Source organism: Rhea americana, unplaced genomic scaffold, assembly GCF_003343005.1.
Source record: "Rhea americana isolate MKP2758 unplaced genomic scaffold, rheAme1 scaffold_12, whole genome shotgun sequence".
Classification (NCBI taxonomy): Eukaryota; Metazoa; Chordata; class Aves; order Rheiformes; family Rheidae; genus Rhea; species Rhea americana.
The window spans coordinates 8,170,646-8,190,012 of record NW_028185261.1 but is presented as its reverse complement, the minus strand read 5'-3'; the positions used below and the strand labels follow the sequence as shown (position 1 = coordinate 8,190,012).

The window sequence follows — 19,367 nt, the reverse complement described above, 5'->3', positions numbered from 1 at the left end:
CAGCCAYTACTTGTCAGATTCATGGTGTTCTAGAAGAGTGTTAGAAACCAGCTTATGCAAAGGTTATGTTGAAGAGGAATTGATTTTGAAAATATTGATGGAATAACAGGCAAAGTGAAATATGTTTATGAAATCAGACATAGTGAGTTATATGTGCTGAATGAGAGGAAGATCAAAATGGTTATATTGCCATTAATAGAGTTTCTAAGGAAAAAAAAAGAATCATAGTATTTATCACACACACACACACACACACACACACACACACACACATACACTCACTCACAAAGCATTGCTGAGCAGCAAGAAATTTTTAAGAAGAAAACTTAATTTTATATTATTCACTTATTTCACTTATTTTCTTTATCTTTACGGTAGTACATAGACTGACTGATACTCAGCATGCATCAGCTGCAGAGAGATGGCTGCTGGCCAGTTGTCTTTGCTGCCAATATCAGAGTAGGCTTCTTGTCTGGTCAGTAGGGGATAGTTAAGGATTGGAAGCCTGATCGCATGAGGCAGAGGAACGTTTGCCTCATCTCAGCCAGATAGGTAGACTTTTTCAGTCTGATTATTAAGGGTGGAAAGTTCCTCAGCCTCATGATACCTGAGCTCTGTGTTCAGTACGATACGTCAGCAAGCCCAGCTTCTATTATGCCTTCTGTAAAGTGAATGGTTATTCATTTTAGTGACCTTGCATTTAAAGCTAATTTTGCTGCTTTTTGCCCTCGAAACCTCAGTAGCACTGAAATGCTTAGATTGTAATAGTGCATTGCATTGCCACTGCTTGAACTGTTAAAATGGTTTTAGTTTTTTTATATTGCACAGGTAAGTGCAACAACAAAGATTTTAGGAGAGTTGTGGCTGAAAAGAAGTCATTTAACACTGTACAAGAATTAAAATAGAAAAGAAGGGATCAGTTTTAGCCCTTTTCTGAGAGAAAGAGAAAAAAATTATCAGAGTAGCTTTATGTTGTTTCCTCCATCATCTTTTTATTATGCAAAAACATGAATGGGAAGCTAAATTTAAAAGAGCAGTTAAATGGAGCAAAAAGAAAATTAATGAATTATCCTGTAAGTTTGGTAATAATTGAGAAACAGCAAATTATATAGAGTCTTTATTCTCTCATCTTTTAGGTAATGCCTGCTTCAATAGGGAATTCCATTTAAACGTTCTGTTTTCGTTAAATTACAGGCATGGGATATGGGGAAAACTTCTTAATCTTCCAATCAGCTTTTCTGTCGACCAATTTATTCTGCCTCCTGCTTTCCCTGTGTAATCTACAATCTTATCTTGGCCCACATCCTACGTGAGGTTGGCCTATACCACACTCCATCACATTGACGTCACTCTGATATTTAACCCTAGATTCTGAGAACTCCAGTGAGAGGGCTCTCCTCCTCTTCCTTGCGGTGAGCAGTCCCCAAACTGACTGTGCTTTTGCATATATTTGGTATTCTTACAAGCTTTTCCTGGACAGAGATTTTTTTCCTTCAAAGTCATAATATCTCCTGATGTTATCTCCAGTTTGGTTTTATGTATTGTCTCACTGTTTCTAAGAAGCATTCTTGTTAAACTAACATACAGCTCCTCTCCCTTACTATTTCAGCCTTCTTGTTCAGCAACTTCTTGTTGTACATTTAGACTGTGGTGTTGATACTGTATTTAGCTTCTTTGACATTCAACTGTTTCTGCCCTTTCATCAAGGTTTTACTTAGAATAATGCTTGATACAAACCATTATTTTTTTTTTATTTATAATTTCATTTATACACTGCAATACTTTCTAAAGTCTTTGTCCTAAATGTAGTGTATATCATTATCTGTGATTTGTACTAGAGTTTTATTACCAGCTGCTCACAAGTACCAGGATTTCAAACAAATTCACATCAGATAAAAGTCTAAAAATACTTAGTTATTCAGGTACTGAAATCCAGAAACACTACATGAAATTAAAGATGTAGGTATCTTCTGCTTCATTCAGTGTTTCCAGTGGCTACTTCATTCTGCTCTCTTTTTTTATGAATAAATCTTACAAATTCCAATCTGTGTATTTTTTTCCCTAAGTATTTATATGAATGACATTTTAAATGTTACATTATGGTTACAGTTAATTGAAAAATAGGAAATGAGATTATGACTTTTTTCAGTTGTCACTGAATTTTTCTCCTCCTGCTTCCCCACCCCCACAGAAAAGCAGGTAAAATTTGTCATTTTGTAAATTTCTGACTAACTAAAATCATGGGAGTTGTGGTTAAATAGTGTTTTGGGAGCATTTTTCTACTATGTATTTTAATACATTCTAAGCTAAATTMCTATTTAAATTAGATATGTTCTCATTTCAAGAACTCTTTTCCTTGTCTTGGCTATGCCTGGTGGTCACTGTAAGAGTGAGAATAAGATCCTGTGTAATTTCCAACTATTGCAAACGTTAGTCTTGCTCCCATGAAGTGCTATGTGCTCTTTCTCTTGCTAATTCAGTAAGAGTTGAAGGCGTTCATCTCTGGACTTCAGATCCTATTGTCAGTSTGTGTTTCAGACTCTGTAAAGTTGTACTTTGGTTTATAACTGTGTTTGTTTAGCTTTCAGGGGATATATTGTTCGTAAAAACTGCACGAGATTGAAAAACAGGACAGGTTGTGTAGCAAATCCTCAACATATGAGCAGCTGCTTTACTTCTGATTTTGACTGTGAAGAGCGCTGGTGAGTTGAATTCTATGCTGTCCATTGTCTAAAAGAAGGCATTTTCTACACAATAAGAAATCTGAAAAGAGTACTCCGAAATGACTACTCATTTTGTCATGATTCAGCCAACTCTTTGGGAACCTAACCATTTTTTGAGGATGAGCCCTGTGACTAGGTTAGTCACTCCACCAGTTTAGTCRTCTGAATGTTCTCCCAGTTAGGAGAGTTGGATCTATTTGCTGAACKTTTTTTCCTGGGTTGCTGTCCTGTTCCTATGCACTTCTCAGAAGTACTCAGAATACTGCTGCCTGCTGGCAGAATTGCAAGTGCTCAGTGTTTCAGAATTGACTGCAGTGCATTTTACTAAATTCTCAAGAACAGAAAGTAAAGCTCCATACAGACCAGCAATGAAATAGAAAAAAGCTGTAAAAAGCAGATGGACTAGTCACTGACAGAAAACGTAGAAGTACTATAAACCTTGATAGTGGTGCACACCTCCTTGTAGACGAAGGATATTTTAACCTTCCTTACCAAGGGAGTCACTTCAGCCAAATGTCCCCCTGACATTTCCTTTGGTGRGAGAAGCAAGAGGAAACTGCTACATCTTTTGCTGTTGTCCAAGTCTGTTTTTCCAGCAGTGTTCCCGCAGAGGTGGTTGATTTTCGTTAACAGGTGACTGCGAGTTATGAGACCATCCTGCTGCAGGATGGTCAGAACAGACTTCTTAATACCTTTTGTAGTTCTTATTYCTATGATTTTAAATGCTTTTTATATAGCATATAAATGCAGGTCCTGTTACATCTCTGAGTTCTCTGAGAAAATGAATGACTKACTTGACTGTAACTAGATGCAATTATTCCATTGAGAAAGATTTTTTGGAATAACCTTTAACTTCTCAAAAAAAATGGTATTTTTGCTTTCTCTGATTAACATTCAGATATGTTAACTTCTGTGCTGACTTTGGTTGGTTTGGATTCAATAGAGTCTGCTAAATCCTCTGGTGCATTATTACAGGATTTTGTTCAGGTGCAGCCACCTGCATCCTTCCAAGCTAATAATGCTCCAGAATCTCTCCTGTGCAGCAATCTGGTTTCAGCAAGAAAATGATTCAGACCAGTGGATAAGGACATAAAAAAGGAACAAATATAATAGAGGCTTTTTGTATTAATGCTCAGAGAAAAGAGTGAGCACACTTCCGTTCACCATCATGGCTCTATCTTCAGGTTGCCTCACTGCTCATTGGGACAATGAGTTTTCTAAATTATGATTCCCTCCATGTTCATGCAGCTCCCCTTGTTTTTTAAATACTCAAGGGGATATATACTGTGATCATTTTAGAACTCTTGATAATGGCTTGGTAATCTCTTCTGTAGTCTGCACTGGCTCTTGAAAGCAAGAACTAATAATTTATTATCAGTCCATTTGGCATCCCAAATATTTACATTATTTACAGTGTAAACAGGCATTTTATCTTCTTTTTATTGTTCTAGAGCTTTCACTCAGGCTTGTTCGGAGGCACACTGTCTCTTTAAACTTTTCTTTCATCCAGTTTTTGTGTTAGCCAGGAATGGTTTCCTTCCCTTTTGCACTAGGCTGCTTTTGGAATCCCTCATTGCTTTCCAAATAGATGTATTTTTCTGAATTAAGAACAGTTTGCATAATTGTACATCCTGTGAGACTCATGAACATTTTATGGATCAGTAGTTGTTGAGACAAATTTGGTCTCTATGGAGCACAAAGGTACAGATTTTTAAAGATATTCAGGCACCAAACTTCCTTTCCAATGTCTAAATGTCTTTAAATATCTGGTCTGAAGGTGCTCATGTAAAGTACCTTGCCTATTGAACTCTTGCACACAGTCCTGATTGCTATACACATTAAGATAGATAATAAAATTCATAGCCTCTTTTGTCTGGAGTTGCTAAACTGTTATTATTGCTGGCCATTCTCAAGTTTAACCCCAAAATATGTAGGAGGCTATTTGCCTAATAATGTACATTTCTCAGCAGTGGCCTCAGGTTCCAGTGATGTCAGTGAGACTTGAAAATGTTCAGCATTTCACAGGTGATGTTCCAAATCTTAGCACTAAATGTGATAACTTACTTCCCATAAAGCAAGCCTCCCTTCTACATGTAGCATTACTGGGCTGTTGTGTCTTAAGTGTGTGGCTGTTCAGTGATACAGGAAACATGTTGGAAATGGAAGACTGATGAATAATAGTGCAGATGTTTAACACAGAGGCTTGTAATATGTCCCTAGAGAAGGCAGCCTCACTGTGATTTCACGTAGTATTGAATTAAAGTGTAGAATAATAAAACACTCTCTTTTCTGTTCTATTTTCTTCTGTTCTGTTCTTTCTGGCCGTTTTGGAAAATGAAAAGTGATCTGAGAAGTACTCAGGGTCAGAAAGCAAAATCATATAGAGATCTGCTTCGTTGTATACACAGGAAGATAACTATGCATATAAACGTATGACAATCTGCTGCTTTTTCTAAAATGTGTAAGGAAAAATTCCAGTATTATAATATATATAAAGCACTCAGTTCTACTATCTAATGAGTTTCAAATTATTCAGAAAAAATAGGCATGGGGATAGGCACTTTAAAAAAATTAAATTCCCTCAAGGAAATTGAATCTCTACACTTAGTCCACACTCTTCAGTTAGTGAATGAAGAATATAAGCAAACTCAAGCTAATAAATTACATAAAATGCTAATTAAATGCACACATTTGTTATTATTATTGCATGTTAAATATTTCCTGCATTTGTATGCCTAATTTGAAAACAAGTATTAGCTGTACTCAAATGCAGAAGTCTTTCTGATATGAAGTTCAATAGCTTCATATAAGATACAAGTATCTAATTACATATTAAGAATTAGAAAATATCTATAATAGGAGTAGAAATAGATATAGAAAAATAATGTAAACATTAGCAGGAAAATGGCTTTATCTCATCGAAACAATGTTTTTCCATTCAGTTCCATAGAACTGTGGAGTAGCCCATGACTCTTTCTTTCCAAAAGGGTTATGGGAATAAATGTACACCTGGGAGAYTGACACTATGACCATACTCCTGCCAGAAACTAATATGTGCATGTGACTTTTGCCAAACCTTTCCCAGACATCATCAATCACTTCAGGGAATCTGCAGGCCTGAGTGGGACAAAGTGACAAATCCCAAAGTGACCAGCTCACTGACTGCTAAAATCACGGTAGATGGGCTAGCCCTATGTACACTCTCGGTGGCTATAACTATGCAGTGGCTTGTTGAAATATGATGTCTCTGTGCCAGAGCATTGGCTTTGGCATTACAAGTCAGCCACTTTATGGCATCCTAGCACCAGCAGCTGCATCTGTGTAGGAAATCAGTATAAAAAGTGTTGTAGAGGAGTTCTCCTTGTGTCAGCTTTGCTTGGAGCAGCATTGTTGCTGTGCCTGAAAAAAAAAATTCAGAGAGGGAAGAGGATTGTGTTGGGATGATCAGTAATTGTTGCAGCATCAGAGGACAGTGAAGAGTATGGATCTGGGAAGACCTGTAGGGTCTGCCAGTGTGAGATCTTCCCTAGTTATATGGCCAATGCTATTGAGAATTTACCACCTTGATTACTGCCTTCTGATAGTTACCCAGTCTCATGTGAATAAACTGGTAATACACGGTGCTGCAATGGAGGTGTGAGCCTCTGCTTAGGAGGTGTAAGTTCTTAAAGCTCCCGCTGACACCCGAACTTAAGAAAGGAGAAGACACAAAAGGGGGGATGAGAGCTCCTGACAAAATCAAGATCTTAATTCCAGAGGCTATTTATGTTAGCTTCAGGTGTGTAGAAGGCAAGCTACTGAATATTACCTTCATGTTTTGAACATTTGGACGATGTTCCAGCCCTGTTAAAGTGCTGGCAAAACCATACTGAATTTTAGATTCTTTATGGTGAGTAAAGATTAATTCAAGCTGTGGATTTAGATGCACATCCAAAACACTCCAAAATCTGATCACTTACATTTAGATTATGATTCAGTACCACTGTAAGCTATTATCAGCATTCTGATCCAACGGCAGATTTTGATTTTGCTATCTCCCTTAGCTATATTTGAGGATTATTCGTATTTTTTAGCTCAGATTAGATCTGTTTTTTGCAATAAGAAGGGCAAAGGAAATGAGTCATGTCAAAAAATGTTCGAGTACTTTTTGAGAAAAATGKCAAGTTATCCAAGTAATCCCACTAAATAAATATTTATGTAACTAAATATATATATGAGAGAAATTGCAGACTTACAGACAACACAGTACATACACAAATGCATTGCTGAGTGAAGTCCTAGACATACTCTATACTTTCCTATAGGAGAAGTGTTCAAGTACAAAATGAGAATTCTTTTTAAAAAATGAATCCCCATATTTTCTTAAAGGAAAAAACTTTTTAAAATGGAAATCACAACTCAGGCAAGATATTTTGTATCTCCTTCTTAGAGACAAACAATAAAGGGAAAAAAAATCACCAAACCTAACTAGCAAATCTAAACTGTAGTCACGAAATTGAGTCATTTCAGAAAAATCGGAAGTTTGACTTGTCATGAATGCTTTGTTTTATTCTCACACCCAGAGATAGTGTATTGACAGTGGTCATACCACCATTATTGTTCTAGATTGAAACAACTGAAGTCAACTCCTTCGAATTGGGTAATACATTCAGACAAACTTAATTAACATAGAACCCCATTGCAGTATAAGGCTTGAAATGTTTTATCAACCTCTGTGGATAGGATAGAACAAATGTATTATCTACAACTATCAAATTTTAATAGATAATAGTTTAAAATGTTTCAAGTCCTTGAGTAGTGTTATTTTAATTTGAAGTATTTTTAAAAGGTACATTTTAAAGGTGCATTTTAAAAGGTATAGTACACATGTAGCCAGACACTTTTTTAAAGTCCAGCATTTTGTTCCATTGTTACATGAGGCATTTCTATTTAATGTAGCTGACTGAAACATAGGAAATGGGTAGGAAACTTAGGGTAACATATGCTGTATTTTTTGTTGATTAGTAGAGCAATTTTTGTCTGTTGTGTTTCCACTTCCCACTGTGAATGAAAGGGCTAAAATGCATTTCTTGGAATAACAGGAATATAACTGAAAAAGCTACTTAATGCCTTAAAAAGTGATTTGCCATCTATGGAAAAGCTAGGATGTATATTATAAACTGAAATGTATAACTGAAACTTATATTTAAGATGTTTTCATCAACAGGTAGAAATGCAAGTGCCATTAACAGCAGTTTCAGAAAGGTTGTGAGGGGGTTGGAAGTTACAGTGAGATGGGTGAGGCATGTTCTGACAAACAGAAAATCTTGGGTTTAATTCCAGTCTTAGGACCGTGGGCATACCAGATAATCTTTATGGACCTCCTTTTTTCATCTGTCAAGTGAAGTTCATAGCATCTTTTTTGGTTTTGCAAAACTAGAGAGGCTGGAGCAAATTCTGTTTATGTGAACTTTATTATTGAAGGGAGCCATTGACTTCAAAAGGCTGCCAGCAAGGATAGGGGCCTGCGGAAGGTTTTTATGGTACTTTGTTTAGCTTTAATGAGGRCAGGAGCCGGTCTGTGATGTTTGTATGGTGACATGACATGTGAGGGTAAAATAGCAAAAGGGGTAGAGGCAGACAAGGAATACAAGGGCTTGTTCTTCCTTGCTCTGTGCTTAACTCCACATGTCTTTGGGAGAACACAAAGCCATGTGTTTCATCTCTTCTTCCTCTGTCGTATTTTCTAAGTGCCCAGATTTGAATTTTTCTGTGAAAACAGCTTTTCACAGCCTCTAGAGGAAAAAATGTTTCATGTAAAATCTTGTCAAATTAATTTTAATAAATGACTTCAATTTCTAGAATTCTCATGAACTTATTTTGCACATGTGCACTTATCCACAAATTTTTAATGATGAATTCATTGCTCGTAGCCAGTTACTGTGTTTAATAACATGCACTTCCTTATAAGAGGAAATGGAACTGATCTGTGTTTTCTCTGAATGGATCGTATGTGCATATTGAGAAATTGGGGGAGGGGAAAAGGAGAAATCAACAAAAAATGTGTATGGCAGTAAACCTTTTGTAAGAATGAAGAAATTACAACGTTTAAACTACATTTTATATTTCTTTGTTTTTAGGCAGCAAGCCAGTAGCCAGTCTTCTCCTGTGGTGCCTGATTTTYTCGACAAGCAAACAAAAAAGGTACTACTAAGTTTAGATTCTAAAATAACATTACATTATAACTTCAAATTCCTGAGTCCACAGTTTTGCAATGTGTTYGTGGCTGCTTGGCGTAGCCATCTGAACATGAAACCGTTAGTGATGTTTTGAAGTCTTTGAGACAAAAGCCTGCTTGCTAAGAACTTTAGTTCTGTAGAAAGACAGGGAGGTACAGTGAATAAGAGAATCAAAAGGCTGGAAATTTGCTGCTGAGAATAAATGCTAGCTGCTCCCTGAGGTGATTTGTCTGTGCACTTCACTTTCTACAGATGTTAGAGCCTCTTTTTTAGTAAGGACCTGAGGTTCTTTGGTAGCACTTTGATATCCTGCTCRAATTCAATATGTGAAATGGAGGAGTCGCTCTGTGACTTGGAGCACAGCATAGTCTTTGAAGTCTGATCCAATTTTTGCTGCTTACCATTTGATGTTGAAAGGATGAAATGGAGAAAATGTACAGTTTTTGCCAGTAACTCTGCTGAGCATATGTAAGATTAAAAAAACAAAATCCCTTGGATGATGTACTTAGAAATGTTAAGCAGATTAATACCTTCCTATAGCTTTTTTCTAAAGATACAAATTAACTATGAGAGGAAATCAGCATATAGTGCATGCTATGATTAACTGCATGAGGAAAGGGGATAAATAAGTTAAATGGAAAAGTAAATAAATGTTTGTGACACAGGCAGTAAGTCAGTGTTGCTGATCTTGTGTAACTTTAATCTAGCATTAGACATTTCACAAAGAGTTGTAGAAAATGTACAGTTGCTCTCTGTGAGATCACAACTAAATGTTATTGTGGCAGAGTGTAATCAATACACCACTTATGTTCCTAAAACAATATTCTTTATTCCAAAAGGATTTGAGTGAGATTCCTGCTTCTTCATTTATTCAAAAACATTCGTTTGGAATGAATGATCCACAGTCAATTAGCCAGTGCCAGTCAGTTCCAGACCATCAGTTGTCAAGTCCCTTGAGATCCTATAAAAAAGAAGGTAAGAAATGTATTAAAGAAACAGAGATCTTTCGTTTACTATTTATAAGGTACTTGTTATCAGCATGTAATTTGCTTTATATACTAATGATCTCTTTTAACAATCCCTTGGAAGGCAGGAAACATAAAGGAACTAACTTTATTCCACTTATTTTCAACTCTGAGTACCTAAGTACAGAGGCAGAACTATAGAGATTTTTAAAATAAATTTTCTACTAAAAACATGGTTAATAATCTTGAAATATCTTTTTAATGAAATCAAGTTGGCTTTCAAGAGCTTTAGCTTTCCTTCACCTTCTAGCCTCAAAAGTGAAATTCAGTCAGGAGGCCCTCACAGTTGGCAGAATGAAAGACAACTTGTTTGTTTACACTCACAAAGGTTCAGACTGCGAAACAAGAAAGTCTGCAATAATACTAAAATCTATGCAATGTGTTCTTTATTCTGTTTGCTGATAGGTTATTTTTGCCGTAGTCAAGTATCAGCCTAAAAACTTGAAGTAAAGCATTATGAAGTTTGTTTGCTTCTTTTGCGTTTTGTCTGATTTATCTTTCAATGTTCCAGGAAATCATTACCTATCAAAATATTTTTCTTCTTTATTGTAATTATTCTGTGTTTGAAAATCCCTAAATATAAACTTCCATTCTGGGTTATAAAATACCTTCCACAGTTTAAGATGAAGTAGGTTGATAATACGATACCTATAATTAGAGCCAAAATATAAAAGATAATACATTAATTTCCAGGTTATTCCAGAAAATGAAATGTTTATAATTTTGTGTCATACCTTAACATTTCTATTTATATATTTAATGGGACTTTGGTCTTGTAAGACTACAAATCTTTATCTCAATACTTGAGCCTTAATCCTGCGATTTCCATGTTTAAACTTAAAAGAGAGTCCCTTTAAACAATTTACAATGTAACATTAAGAAGACAGGTATATTTAGGAGCAGATCCTTCTGTTATGGGAAATACCGCAATTTCAATGTTTTCAAACTTTTATACAGGCATAATATGTTTTCTGTTCTAAAGACAGAACTGTATATAAACACAACAGGTTGAGAAATCCATTATATTGTCTTCATGCAGGTCAGTCCTTATGGGTTTTGAATCCATGGTGTGGGACTGTAGAGTCTGTACTCTTTTAAATTAATACTTACTAAATAATAAACCTGTGAAAAGAAAATACCTTCCTTGCAATAAACCCTCTTGAGGAAAGCAATCAGGATCCAAATCTGTCATCCTTACTCTCACTGGGTATTGTATGTTACCCTGTAACTAGTTTCGTTGAAATCAGTGAAACCACATCCGAAGTAAACTCCTTAGAGAGGGTAAATTGGTAGAACTCCACATTTAGCAAGCCTGTGATTCAGAATCATTACCCAGTAATTCAGGGAGACTTCAAAAATGTGATGTGATAGAAGAATACCAATAAAAGAAGAGATAAATGCAACAGTGGTCTGGGCTATTTAGGAAATATACAGGTATAAAAAAAGTAAGTGTGCAGACATAAAAAAGTAAGAAATTTCTCAATAAAGCATGATGATGCTCTGTTAAGGAAGTAAACTTGCTGAAGAATAACTTCCTTGGGTGCTTTTAAAAGCACAGCTTGCACTGTGAAATTCAAATTCTTTCACACCCTGCTGAGTCTCTATTCACTGTTACTGTACAAGGTGTATTTTTAAGCACGGAATATAGTTAGACCTATTATGAAAACTGAGTGAAATAGCAAGCATTGAACTTTACCTTTGGAAGAAGAACACTGTAAAATACGTGTTTTTAATAATGTAGGACTATTCTATGTAAGCTGATATTCAGGAAAAATCTTTCCACTGAGTGGTCCGAAGAATACAGGGACTGTTTTTTTTTTGTTTGTTTGTTTGTTTGTTTGTTTGTTTGTTTTTTCATAATGAAGCATTACTCTAAAATGTTATGCACTGATTTTGGATCCTCCATAAGCTACGTTGCAGATACACCCCGTCCATCAGTCTAGGTAGTGCTGGGGAACTAGAATGCAGAGACCAGCAGGGAGAGGAGTGTAATAGGGTTCTGCACTGATCTGTGATCCAGTTTTGAAGGAGTGTTGATGTTTGCTGAAGGAGGCACTCCTAATGTCCCAAAGTGGAGGATAAGTTGCTTATTTGCCTTGAAGTCCCAGTAGGGTGGGGGCTTATAGTTCTAATGTGGTTGAGAGGAACTAAACACAAAAGGGAGAAAATTGTTGATACGAGTTTGAATGTTTTTGTGAAAATATATTGATGTATTTATAATGCAGACTAGTCAGTTATATCTTATTATCCAGCAACTTAATTTTTCAAGGTGCTGGCTCACACTATTAGAATGGCAAAGGAAAAATAGAGCAGGAAATTTTGCACACAGATCCAGCAAAGACTGTTCTCAGTGAAGAAATGAAAGACTCTTGTTCACTTCAACAGGCTTTAGACTGAGTCATAAAAAGACTGAGAAGTATGACCAAACTGCGTGTACTGCACTTAAGTTTGTGCATGTGATATGGGTGGCATAAAGTTTAAGGAACTGGCTCTACACTGCCCAGGATTTCCCCTTGGCACTGCCAAAGTGGAAGGGAAGGGCTAGCAGCAAAGCCAAGGATCCCTTCCCATGCTTTCTGTATGACACAGTCTGCCTGATATTCTTTCTTTTTAGGATGGAGAAGAAAGTCCAGTCAGTGTTAACCGTTAAGCAAGAAATTAATCATTTCAGTTGCCAAGTAACACTGAAAGAAACAAAATAATGTAAACATAATCTCCAGGGGCCTAGTTGTGGTATTGGCTTAGGAGAAACAGCTAGTGAGAATGTTTGAAATGATTAAGTGCCTCATAGAAATTGTCTAATGTAACTTTGGCTCAAAGTATATATTACTGAGATTTACCTAGACAAAAAGGAAATAAGTTTAAAAAAGGAAAGCTAGTATTATTTGTGCACTGGCCAGAGAGTAAGATAACTCTTAATGCTAACACAGATATTTCAAGCAAGCCAGAACATAAGAGAAGAGTCTCTGGACACAGAGACTCCTACTCATGTAGGAGAACAGGATATGTCCTCTGATTATGTTTAATTTATGCTTTGCACCTCACATGATATTGAAACTTCGTGACAGATGCAGAAATTTGCCAGGGTTCTGAGATACTGTGAATTACGAGATCTGTAATGTCTTAAGCCACATTTTGAGACTGAGGTAGTAAATCTTGCACTATAGTTGCAAAAGTTAAAATTTGTAATATGACCTTTGATTTCAGATTCCTTAATCTTTCATACTCTCAAAATTAATGGAAATTAGGGCTTACTGTGCTTCAAGTTGGACTCCTTATAGTAAGTGGCCTATTTTGAATATTTTCCTTGGTGGTATTTATTTTTATTTTCATTTTCATGCCGGTCTTTTTTTCCCCTCTTCMCTTTTGGTAAACTGAACATGATATGTGATTTGGTTGAAGATAGCTGAGTTGGATTTGGAAAACATATGAAGGTAATCACTGTTTGTTACACTGATGGAAGGCAAATATATAATGAAATCTATTAAATTTCTGCTTGATGGGGAAGAAGGCAGCTGCTGTCCAGCTCAAGCAGYACTGCAGACAGTATGGTAGAGGACATTGTGGGCATGGAAACATTGTTCCTGAAACGTTGCACCCAAAAACTTACTTAGTAGCTGTCATCATAAAAGTGATGTTTATAGGTTCATCATCCTAGACAGGAAATTTAAAATAGTATGTTCATTAGCTGTTAGGGCTTAACTCCAGTTTTAAAGATGGTGATAAAACTTTATTCTTTCGTAGCCACAATCTTGTTGAAACCATCCATGAAGCATTTTCAGAAAATGCCCCCTACTTCATCTTGTTTGCCTGAACAGTTTTTCTGTGTATCGTACCTATAAAGAAGATTAAGAGGCAAATAAGTCTGGGGAGGTGGCAGGGGTCTTTGAAATAGATAAAGTTCTTTTTTTCCTTTGAAAGTCCTTTACTGCTTTACTTAATTTAAAATGAGTTGTCTAAATTGAGAATGTCTAATTTTCTCTTTGTATACCAACACAAGCCTTGATTTATTCTGATAGCTAACAGACCCACTGGAGAGAAAATACAGTCCTTACTTATTGGGCATGATCATATTCTCAAAAGCAGATAGAATTGTGTTAGTTGATTCTGCAAATTCCTTTTTGAAAGCACACAAATTCTCCTAAGCAGAGTCCAAAAGATGAGGGCACAAAAAGTCCCCTCTCCCTTGAGTTGTTTGAAATGAAGGAAACCTCCTGCAACATTTTATAAGACAGTTTTTAGGCTTTATGCACCAAAACAGGTTTTGGTGATTTAGAATACTGGATGTAATCAAATTTAATTTTGTTTTACCACTTTTTATTCAGTTTAGTATTCAAATAACTAAAAAAGCTTGAGAAGTAAACCATCTCAAGGKTCTTGAACCATGTATTTAACTGTATTCTGTGAGAACAGCAGAGCAAGTGAAAGGTAAAATTAAGAGTAATGGAAAGATAAATATATAACTTTGGTCAAAACCAACCAAACAGGACTTCTGTAGTGCTTCTGCTCATAGGTAAAGCCCCCATCTTAAAGTTTTTGCAGATTGTTTAAAACTGTCAAGTTACTTAGCTTTAATTAACACGTTGTTAGCTGTTCTGGGTAGAAAACAACTGTCATTTCAATTGTGTTTGCCATTTCTGATTAACTAGTGGTGTCCATGCTGTGGTTAACCAAAGTAGCCCTTGTCTTGGCTATGCGCCATCACGTGCTCCCTCGTACTTGGTAACACACTTTAAAATCATAATCTTAATGTGAGCAGTTGCTATAGCTCATTGCATTTTTGCACTAATTTGCAAGAGGCACTGATGCAATGTTTTCAAGAGCTCTATTCTGCTAACACCGACAGTACATTTCATAGAATTTAGCTGCATGCTTAAGATAGGTAGGTAAATGCTTTCCTGAATCATTGTCTATGAAATCTTAAATGTGAAGAAACTGATTAAATCGGTGTTTAAGCATTTTGCAAAGACCTTGCTTAGCATTGCTTACCACATTGATTTCAGATACTGTCTTTCTGAGAAGAATATGGTATTGTTAAATTCTGGTATTAAATCTAAGCAGATTCCTAAAAAGGTGTAAATGAAAACATATTTCCATGGAAAACACCTTGAACATATTTATACTTAGCAAAATGACTTATGCAGCCAATTACTCTGTATTTGCATATTTTAAAAGTTGTATCTATTGGAAAATGTACATAATAGTGTTCATTAACTTATAAACACTGATTCAGGTATTCATTCTTCAGTCTTTAGAATCACAGCAAAACAGTGTTAGTACTCAAGTTATACTGATTATAGTTACATGCACATCTTTTATAGCTATGGTATTACAGTGCTCAGAAAGAATTACAAAATCTCTCTCAAGCCACAGAGAATATATTTGGGCAATTAATTTTTGCTTCAGAGTAAAATTTTATTAGAGTCGGTCATTATTACTGAAAATAGTCTTTCAGCTGCCTCAGTCTCAGCCCTAGAGTGCAGTCTTGAATTTGTCTTCCACTTGCAAGTCGAGGATACTTAAGCATAGGGAAGTGTCCTACTCTGTGGTAGTTTAATATTGTAGGACAATTTAACTCTCATCTCTTTTATTTTCTGTTTGCACATTGTTTTAAAAAAGACAACAGCTAGGGCATTAGCAGCTTCGTAGCCATTAGTAATTTGGTAAGAGCATTCTTCTGTCCTTTGGTTCGCAGAAAGTCAGTATTTCCGCATAACTTTAATAGGTGTTATGGTAAAGAATAGGCAGTATTTCACACAAGACATAGTATCAAGATCTGCATGTCTTGTAATCAAAGATACCACTTTACTTCCTGCAAATGAGAGATCAACCCCAGGCCTTCAGCTGTTTCTCTGTGTAACCCAGCTTCCTATATGCTTCCACTGTAACAAACCTTCTTATTAAAATGATAAAATTGCTATTATATAGTATGATGTGAAATGTTGCCTGGACTTTTGGCTAGATGTCATTGGCAGATGAAATGATAATGACACATGGAGGGCATTAATTTTAGAAAGCTATCATTTAGGATTTTAAGTGAAAGAATTTATAGTGTATTTAGAATTGTTTTCGGTTGTTTAATCAGGAGCTTCATTTCATCATTTTTAAATCCCTCAGTGAGACTAATTTTACACTGAAGGAGTGTAACTCCTGAAAAGCTTGACTGTAGTCAGTAGAATCACACTAGTGAGCAGAATTGGGTCTATTCATTATAATAAACTGACGTGAAAAATTTCTTGCATACCTGGAGTTTGGTGGGGGGGGGGAGGGGAGAGGGTTCTGAGTGTGTCAGGTGTGGGTTGGTCATCCTTTTGCAAATAAAATGCAAATAAAATAATAGCAAGATCATGGGACACTCTGCACATTAGAGGCAATGCTGGAAGGGCCAAGGTGGCATTATATAGCATAATCTGATCCCACTGAGGATGCTGTAGTTATGTATCATATCAAAAGAGGCCTGTAAGATCTCCATAGTGTTCTCCTAGTAGAGTGTCCTATGTGTCAGATTATGGTTAAGTAGTTACTACTATTAGCCTTGTTTCAGTTGAAGCCTCGGGCAGTGGAGTTGTTGATGTGGTACGTAGTGTAATGAATTTCCCTTGAAAGGATCCTGCCACAGTAGTGTTCTACTGCTTTTGATTGGGCATGAGTAGGAGAGAAAGTGGCTTTTTCTTTTTCCCTTAAGAGTTTGAGTATTGCAGGATTACTGACCTCTTCAGTCCTTCTGATAAATACTGAGCTTTGGACATGGTAAACAGAAATCACGCTTCCAAATCGTTCACCTTAGAAATGGATGAGTAGAAACTGGAGGGAGCTAAAACATGGCAAGATGTTTTTTAGGATTTTTCTCTTGAGAAAATAAGCTGAAAATAGAACTATATCTTAAAACAATCATTATTGTTTCTATCGTTGTAAGAAATGATAAAGCCTTCCAGAGTTATGAGGCTGCATGATTATGCAGCTGGATTGTGTTGGTCCAAGCAAGCCATTGYTGTGCAGTGCATTGCATGTGGTGGGACCTGCGGGGCCCCCGAGGGACCATCACCTGCCCATCCCAGGAAAATCCTGAGTTTCATCTCTCTGGATTCAGGCTGAGCAGAAGCYTGTCAGGTTCATTGGCCACTAGAGTGAGAAACACAGCACCTCTGTGTTTCTCTGTGTCTACACCTTTAATGTGAAGTTCCAGTGTGGATGCAGAATATCTGTCTGCAAAATGGAAATGAAGTTAGTTGAACTTCTCTTAGCCTTACGTAAAGTTTTCAACTGTAACTTGCTTGATGGTGTTTGTATTCTGAATTGGTTCACCTATACATGCTCTTTATTAAATCTGTTGCTACTGTGTGATGGCATGATTTGCAGACTGCATTTTGCCAAAGGTAACACATCAACAAATTTGAAAAAGAGGTCAGGCTGTTCTTAAGTTTTTCTTTACCTCTTAGCTTCTTAATTGTCCCCCCCTCCAACAGACAAAGACACGAACAGTGACAAGTGATAAATGCAAGCTTTGATTTGTTAAACGCATTAGCTCCATGTGTAGCCCTAGGCAGTGAATTTCATTATAGGCTGATTTACTTGTGGATTGGTTATTGTGATTACTTCTGATGAAAAAAAAAAWTTTAACCTGCTATCGCAACTGATCAAAGGTGTGAGATAAAATAGGATGCAAGTAACCTACACACACAAACTGCAAAAAGTTCTCCAGAGACAGCTGCTTTCATTGCTCATTCTGTAATACGATGGGGTTCAGCTCATACTGGCTGCATTGGATTAAAAATAGAATGCCTRTATTTCTCATTGAAATATCGCAAATTAATAGTAAGAAATGTGAGAAATAAATTTAATGAAAACAAAATATGTTACAATGCTATACCATAAAAACAAATCTTAGCAGGGGTTCAGTTTCTCCTCCATACACATAGTATCATTGTATTTCTGACCCATGCTGCAGTTTACTTGCTTTTTCTGTCTTCAATACAGTTTTGTCTAAGTGCTTTTTTTTGGCCATTTCTTTGTTGGTAGTTAAGCTTTTTCTTATCCAGTACTTCACTGTTTTGTTATTATTGCTCAAAGTTTCTCTAAGTAGTCTCCAGCAGCTTTATTTGTATTATTTAGCCACAGCTACCAGTGCTCTGAACAGCAGCGTGTCTCAGATGACTGTTCGAGGCGGGCAGATAGTGTGGTTCCCATTTTTTTGTGCTTCTGTTTCTAAATGATTTTCTAAAGCTTTCTATTGCTGTAAGAAGTATGAAGATTATATTGTGACTTTTCTCTGTTTARTTACTTTATCTCTGAGATTATTTAATCATAAYTGACATTATTTTCATATTATTTTASCCAGTCTGCAATTGGTAGTTGTGAATATCCATGGCAGTATTGTATTTTATGATTATTTTCATCRAGTCTACTAAATACAGAAATTTAATTTCCTGACACTAATTTACTTAAGCATACTTTTTGTTAATTATTAGCACAAAATACTTAGGTGGTTGATTGGTGCAAAATATAACAATATCTTATCCAAGTAAGATTTGAGTAATTACAGTAAGTACAGAGCTTTGAGAATGCACACCAAGTTCTCTCTTAAAAGAATAACTGTAAGAATATTTTCACAAATTACATTTTGTTTTGCAGAGAGACACTTCAGACTTTCTAAACTCTTTAGGCACTATCAGAAAGCTATTGTCTTGATTTCAAATTACTTTATAAGAAAAGAAAGTTTAGAACTAAAATTTCATCTGCTACCAGTAAGTTAMCAAATCATTTGTGATTCTTCACTGATGTTTGAAAATGTGAATTCACTAGACCTGAACCCTTTGCAATTAAATTGTAAAAGATATCAGATCTTTCTTTCTAGAAGATGCTGTGTGTTTTCCTGAATTATTTACATTTTACAATTCTCTGTGGACACTATTAAGAAAAAAACATAGTGGTAAAATAGTGACATTAATGTAATGATGACAGAATGGATCATTAAATATAGGAGCTTAGAAARTACTTAAATTTGTTTTTGAATAATTTTTAGGTTTCAAAATCTTAAATTTTGTGCATGTTTTTAGATTTTTTTTTCTGCATTCTTGTCTGAGTAATTATTCAAGTGAATTGTGGTTAACTACTAAAAATCATATATACCAACCATAGTATATAGTTTACATGGTCAGTCAATACAAATGAATAAAATATTGCTTCTGACATATAAAGGATAAATACTCAGGACAAAATAATTGCAACCAGACGTGAATATCTTAAAATAATAAGGATATCTTAAAATAAAAAGAAATAATAAGTTAGTACTTGATAAATAGATATTCAATTCAATAAATCATGAAYTGGCTGTGAATACTTAATTGAGGGGAGAGAAATTACCTTAAATCAGTTAGTCATTTTAAGTCAGTCACTCGGCT

General features: G+C 35.8%; 1 protein-coding gene across 3 annotated transcripts in view; it reads left to right on the top strand.

The window, feature by feature from the left end:
• MYO3B (myosin IIIB) overlaps positions 1–19,367 on the top strand; it is a 227,727-nt gene that overhangs the window by 168,241 nt on the left and 40,119 nt on the right. For all 3 annotated transcript variants that reach the window (XM_085323242.1, XM_085323250.1, XM_085323256.1), the window contains 3 exons: positions 2,582–2,702; positions 8,843–8,906; positions 9,781–9,916. In XM_085323242.1, the coding sequence (XP_085179368.1) occupies positions 2,582–2,702; positions 8,843–8,906; positions 9,781–9,916 (321 nt within the window). The remainder of the gene's footprint in view (positions 1–2,581; positions 2,703–8,842; positions 8,907–9,780; positions 9,917–19,367) is intronic.